Source organism: Lathyrus oleraceus, chromosome 4 (genome assembly GCF_024323335.1).
Source record: "Lathyrus oleraceus cultivar Zhongwan6 chromosome 4, CAAS_Psat_ZW6_1.0, whole genome shotgun sequence".
Taxonomy (NCBI): domain Eukaryota; kingdom Viridiplantae; phylum Streptophyta; class Magnoliopsida; order Fabales; family Fabaceae; genus Lathyrus; species Lathyrus oleraceus.
The window spans coordinates 271,185,863-271,193,153 of NC_066582.1; the positions used below are offsets into that span (position 1 = coordinate 271,185,863).

Below are 7,291 nucleotides of genomic sequence, written 5' to 3' on the forward strand. Positions count from 1 at the left end.
CTTAACCTGAAGCCTGCTACTAAGGTCGGTGATTATGTAGTATTGAACCGAGGGGTCTACACCTCATTCGAACAATACGAAAATCCTACTTAGAGTATATCTGTTTGGAGTCTCCGTCACGATGAGGCTAGCCCATTATTGCAAGGAAATTCTAAACCTGATCCGTGACTCTAGGAACCTCATCTAAAACCTAAGAGCCAACCCCGTGAGTGGTTTATGGGTAGAAAATTTAAAACTATCTATTGTATGGAGCCTACCTAGTATGTTGTTCTGTGATGCTCATGTTATCCTGGATCCTAATTATACTTGCATTACATTTTCTTTGCATACCTAAATACAAAATTTCATGCGTTCGCATTTCATCAACCTGAATTGCATATCATTTTCATAAACAAAAAACTCATCCCATCCTTTGTGCATAACCCGTAGTTGAATTCCCGAAACTCGTATCAGACTTGAAGTAGCTCTTGAAATATCATGGACCCATTGGAGCAAAGTCATATTGCATTGATAGGAGATGTCGACTCGATGAAAAACCAGATAGGCAACTTGTTAAGGCTATGATAGCTTTAGCAAAGAGGGAGGACAACATTCAGCAGACTGCAATTATTGAGAATGTCGTTCCACCTCCAGTAAATGATCTTACCCAACCTCAGCCTATGTGAACCCCAGTTGATAACTCTGTTGTACAAGAACGTCATATTGTTCGAGACGGGGGTTCCTCATATCATGATGCTGTTGAGTATCACAATTTTGCATTCTCTGTGCCAGATTCCCATGGAACAAGCCTGGTGGTTAATACTGAACAACCACAAGATGATGTGATTGCTAAAAGATGCAGCGTGCTAGAGAAAAGACTCAAGGCCATAGAAGGACAAGATACTGTTGAACTGAATGCCTTAAACACGTGTTTGGTACCTGGCCTGGTTATACCTGCAAAATTCAAAGTACTGGAATTCGAGAAGTACAAAGGGGATAGCTGTCCAAAGCACCATTTGGTGATTTTCTGTCGAAAAATGACTTCTTATGCTCACAATGATAAGCTAATGATCCACTATTTTAAAGATAATTTGACTGGGGCATCGATGAACTGGTACATGAAGTTAGAAAGGAATCATATTCAGTCATGGTTGGACTTAGCTAATGCTTTTTTGAAGCAGTATAAATACAATTTGGACATGGCCCCCGATCGTATGCAGTTGAGAGCCTTATCTCAGGAAAGCAACGAATCCTTCAGAGGGCATGCCCAAAGATGGAGAGAGTTAGCAGGTTACATTGAACCACCACTCTTAGAGAAAGAATTAATGGACTCATTCAAAGATACCTTACAAAGTCCTTACTTCGAAAGGACGATTAGTAGTGCAGCATCAGACTTAGCTCACTTGGTGTCAATCGGAGAACGCATCGAGTTTGGCCTTAAAAGTGGAAAAATCCAATGCGCCTCGAGTACCCAGAGCGTTGAGAGTAAATATATTGTCAATTCCCAAGTGGAAGAAGAGGATGAAGTTAATGCAGTATGAGAGGCTCCATGAGCTCCATATCAAACACCATCCTTTCCACATGGTCAATATCCTACTAATCAAGGATCTCCTTAATATCAATAATAAATTCCACCTCAGCAGCCATACAAACGGCAGGATGTTCCACATCGACAGCGTCAACCTGCTCAACAAAGGCCAAGAAAGCTAGAGAGGCACATCGACCCGCTTCCAATGCCATACAATCAAGTACTTCCATATTTGATCAAGAGAGGACTGATAGTGCCAAAGAAGATAAAACCAATAATTCCTCCGTACCCACTAGGCTTTGATGCCAACGCCTAATGTGACTTCCATGCTGGGGCACATGGGCATTCAACTGAAGACTGCAAAGTGCTCAAGAGTAAGGTACAAACCCTGCTTGATTCCAAGATGTTCTCATTTGCGCCTCGAAGCTTGCAAATCAGTAGTACTGTTTCACCTAGTTGTGATGGTCCATCAGTCCATGTTATGGAAGAAATTTCTGAGAGTAGGTATGAAGATGATTATCATACTAGTCTCGATGAGCATAACTACCACTACTATGAAGAAGGCTAACCCAGCAGTGAACCAAGCACGAGAGATCTTCCTCTGCACTAGCAACTATTTGGCTATTTCTAGCATTTCATTTGTATTTTTCTTTGCATGTTAAGTACTTATCTGCTTTCAAGTATTGTTGATTTCCTTTAATGGTAATATTAATGAAATGATCATGCATGTTTTGAACGAATCCTTTCGTATTCACTCACATTTTCCATTCATATAAAAAAAACAAAAATATTTCTCCCATTCATTTATCAAGTTGTTATTTTAGCAAAGATTGAAGGGAGGATGACGAAAATGAAATACTCATAATTGTTAATAGTATGCTTTTGGATAAAATCCTGCTGATGGTTTACATGAATTGTTTCAAATCCCCAAAAACTGGAGAGATAAGGAGTTAATCCCTAGTCAACCAATTCAAGCCTAGAAGTAGGTGTTTCTTTCAGATATACAAACCCTTATGTTTAACTTGGGGCAGGGTAGTGTTTAGTTAATTTGACTACGGATTCAAATTACAAGAAGAAGCATCTCGTCTGTGGATCAACCACATACCATTCTTCGCACACATCTTGAAGTGTCGAAGGAACCTTGAAAAAATCCAAAATTTATGTCGGTTGTTCTTCAATGACCAATGACTTGGCAGTCACAATTTTCCAAATAAAATCAAAGAAAAGTGCCCGCTAAGTCGAACACCCAAACATGAGACTTAGTAAAAAACGGGGGCAATCTCAATGGACAAAAGCTTCGAAAAGCGGTCCAGACAAAAGTTAGGGATCAAAACAAAAATCAAAAGAGGTCATCAAATCCTCCAGCAAAAACAAAACAAGATTCGATGACTACCATCTCAAGAATCAAAGGGTCATCGACATCCGTGAAATAAAAATGAGGTGACTGCCATTTCAAGCGAATCTGGAATCCTCATCTTTACACCGTTGAACTCTCATAAAAGACGAATGTGTATGTTGAATTAACTGAGCTTAGGACTGGAGATCATCACGAAGAAGGGGTGGGTTAAAATAAACTTTGAGCCTTATATCCCTTTGTTCAAAAACCATGAACCAGGCCATGTTACAACCCTTAAAAGACCTAATTGAAGTAGGGTTTATTCTGAAAGCATACTACATCAAGTTTGCATAAACTGACTCCTAGATATTTGCTAATCACCTGCATTGGTGTCATATTCTCGCTATATCTTTCACACACTAGCTAAATTAGCAATGCGTTTGAACTATTGTCCCATTCGTCACACACAATCACATCCCCTCAATAAATGATTTTTCAAAACTTGCATGAATGTTGCATTAAAATTGTCATTGATTAAATAAACAATTTTAACTACAAGTAAGTTCTTTACATCAAGGAGCTTCAAAGAAGAAATCATAGAGGAACTTGATCATTCGTTAATGCTGACCTAAAGCAAGAACACCTCTTAACCCTATAGGTCAGGGGCATGGTATCCAATGACTATGAATTGGACAGTCAAAAGACAAACTCCAAGCGTCAGTTGATCAAGGAGGCAAATCATTTCAAAATATCCAGTCCATTTGGGGCAAACCTTTCAAAAGCTCAATTAGGGGCAAACCGCTGAAGGACTCATACACTGGGGAAAAATTGGTTCATGCCATGGTATCATCGTTCCCAGGGTTTCCTTTCAAAGGAGAATTCCTTCAAAGACCCTACAGGCTAGGTCAGACAAGCTGCAAAGAGCCTGGGGCAGAGCAAGAGCATAATCACCATGCATTGATTACGTCGCTACGCTCATTAAATCATTTGCAGTCCATCAAGGCATATCAAACAAAGAAGTCGAGGTTCTCTCAAGAACAAACACACATTCTATCAGCAAATGATCAAACTTGGGGTACCAAGAGAATCCATGTTTATCCTCCTATCACCACATAGTCAAATACCAAGTGTCGGGAAGTCAAAACCTTTCACAAACCAAAGTCCAATCCAAATTGGAAATTACCCAAAAAAACTAAAGTCTAATCCATAATGGCAACTACCAAAAAATAAAAGTCCACTTTGCTGGCATCTTCATAAACTGAAATCCAATCAACATTGGTACCCGGAAAGTCTCACTTTCAAAAAGGGAGATCAATCTAAAAACAACCAATAATCCTCCTGCATTACCACATGCATTACATACAATAAACAAGCATAAGTTTCCTGCTAAATCAGGAAGTTGCATATCAAAAAGCTCTCTCGCAAGAAACGAGAATATTTCATTAACATGCACCATATGCATACATAACATAATAATCTTTCCCATCAACCCTTTGATGAGGACATAACCTGATTTTTTTTCTTTTCCATCAGCCCTCTGATGATGACAACCTTTTCCATCAGCTCTCTGATCATGACAGTCTTTTCCGTCAACCCTTTGACGATGTCACTCCATAGTGAAGTTTCTTTCTGTCAACCCTTTGACGATGTTACTACATATATAATTCCTTTTCCACCAACCCTTTGACGATGACAAATACCTTTCCATCAGCCCTTTGATGATGACAATCTTTATCGTCAACATTTTGACGATGACAATTACCTTTCCATCAGCCCTCTGATGATGATGTTTTCCATCAATCCTTTGATGATGCTACTCCATAGTGAAGTTTCCTTCCGTCAACCCTTTGACGGTGACAATTACCTTTCCATCAGCCCTCTGATGATGACAGTTACCTTTCTATCAGCCCCTGATGATGACAATCTTTTCCATCAACCCTTTGACGATGACAATTACATTTCCATCATCCCTCTCTGATGATGATCTTTCCCATCAACCCTTTGATGATGATATTCTCCAATCTCATTGAAAAAAAATAAAGCCCCACAAAATATCCAATTACCCAATTGCATTGCCACATACATCATATGGATCAATTCATGCATAATTTTCCTGCCCAAAATAGGAAGATTCATCAAATACAATCATATCAATAATTAGCATACCCATGCATAACACTCCCATAAAATGGGAATTTCATAAAAAATGAACTAAATTATTCGCATTCCTATATACACATCCTAAATATCCCCAACAATTGCATACTTATATATATCTCATGCATCATTCCACACATGGTACTTCCATCCAAAGTGGAACATTATACAAAAACATACATAACGCGGTTCAGGATCCAGGGTCATTCATATGTATCTCGGACTTTCCTCATTTAAGGTCATTAAAGTTATTACCCTGCATGTGCTCGTGGAATTATTTCCCAGCCAGTCATTCTTTAACTTTATGATTGATAATGATATTCCTCAGCATCTTTGTTATCATTGCTCCCCAAGCAAAGGTTACCCTAAAAAGTCTCTTATGAGCATTTCCCTTGCAGAGCATTGCCATTAAATCTCCTCCAAAGGGAGTCTTTTTCTGAATCATATCCCCAACAGACGTACATATAAGATACTGCTTCATTAATTTGAACAATCTTATTTGTTCTTAGAGATACTGCTCTGTTATCCTCGGAGAGTCTTAGATACAATTAAGGTATCATTCCATGTGTTGGAATATCTTGATTATATCGTATAAGATGTTTCTTCATTGATTCAAAGAATCTTGTTTATCTGTTTGAGATACTGCTTCATTTATCTGAAGAATCTCATTTATCTGTTTGAGGTACTGCTTCATTTATCTGAAGAATCTCATTTATTCTCAGAGATACTGCTTCAGTATCCTCGGAGAGTCTTAGATTCAATTAAGGTACCATTCCTCTGTTGGAATATCTTGATTAGATCATATAAGATGTTGCTTTGCTGATACAGAGAATCTCATCCATCTGTTTGAGATACTGCTTCATTAATTTGAAGAATCTCATTTGTTTAGAGATACTGCTCTAGTATCCTCGGAGAGTCTTAGATACAATTAAGGTATCATTCCATGTGTTGGAATATCTTGATTATATCGTATAAGATGTTGCTTCGTTGATTCAGAGAATCTTGTTTATCTGTTTGAGACACTGCTTCATTTATCCGAAGAATCTCATTTATCTGTTTGAGGTACTACTTAATTTATCTGAAGAATATCATTTATTCTCAAAGATATTGTTCTAGTATCCTCGAAGAGTCTTAGATTCAATTAAGGTATCGTTCCTCTATTGGAATATCTTTATTAGATCATATAAGATGTTGCTTTGTTAATACAGAGAATCACATCCATCTGTTTGAGATACTACTTCATTAATTTGAAGAATCTCATTTATTTTGAGATACTGCTCTCGTATCCTCGGAGAATCTTAGATATGATTGAGGTATCATTCCCTTGGTGGAATATCTCGATTATATCATATAAGATACTACTTCGTCGATCCTCATAGAATCTTGTGTGTTCAATTCAAGACAATGTTCTGCTAATTTTCAGAAAGTCTTAGATTCAGTCGAGGTATCATTCCATTATTGGAATATCTCGATCATGGCATCCAAGATACTGTTCTGATAATTCCCAGAAAGTCCTGATTGTTTCATCTTACCTTCTAATAACTTTTCTCACTATATATTCTCACTGCATTTTCTTTATGCATTTCTTCCTTGCATTTCAAGGGACAAAATTCAGGTATTTTCGTATTTAATCATCTCCCACCATGAATGTACAAAGACTGTTGTCATTCATACCTTCTAGTTTAAGGTAATTAAATAGGGGCAGCTGTCATACCCCAATTTTGTCCGGGCATTTTTAAAAACTTGCATATATTCGACTTTAATTTCAGTTTGCATAATTTGTATAGCAATGACATGCATTTCATCATGAATAATGCCTAAAATATCAGTCGGAATAAATTCTCGAAAATACAAACAAATTGGTTAAATCATTCCTCAGGTACGTGCAAAATCAGTGGGTAAAAAGTTTCGAAATCAAGCTTGCAGACATTAGTATTAGTAACCTATGGTTCACGTAGTTTAAGCTGGTATGCTCGTTATATTTTTTGACGACTTTTTGGGTTGCATTTTGATCCGTCTGAGCCTTTTTACCGGTCAAAATTTATTTCAAAATTAAAAGAAACGTTGTATTTTTTCAATAAGTTTATTTCGTGTTAATCATTTAGTGCATCCGATTTAGTTTTTTGAGCAAATTTTTGCTCGAATTTTATTCATAATCAATCATTTTAATTTTATTATTTTGTAAAAGTATTCAAATTAAATAAATAGAATTTTCCATGTCCTTATTTTATTTTTATCATACTCAGTTTAGAAGTTAGAATTTTTATTTGATTCAATTGATTTGAATTGTT

At 37.1% G+C, this 7,291-nt stretch overlaps 1 protein-coding gene across 1 annotated transcript in view; it reads left to right on the forward strand.

Annotated features, from left to right (window-relative positions):
* The window catches only part of LOC127137028 (uncharacterized), an 82,517-nt gene extending 80,997 nt beyond the window's left edge, over positions 1-1,520 (forward strand). Inside the window, exon 2 of the mRNA XM_051063524.1 lies at positions 772-1,520. Within this exon, the coding sequence (XP_050919481.1) occupies positions 772-1,520 (749 nt within the window). The remainder of the gene's footprint in view (positions 1-771) is intronic.
* Positions 1,521-7,291: the final 5,771 nt, after the last annotated feature.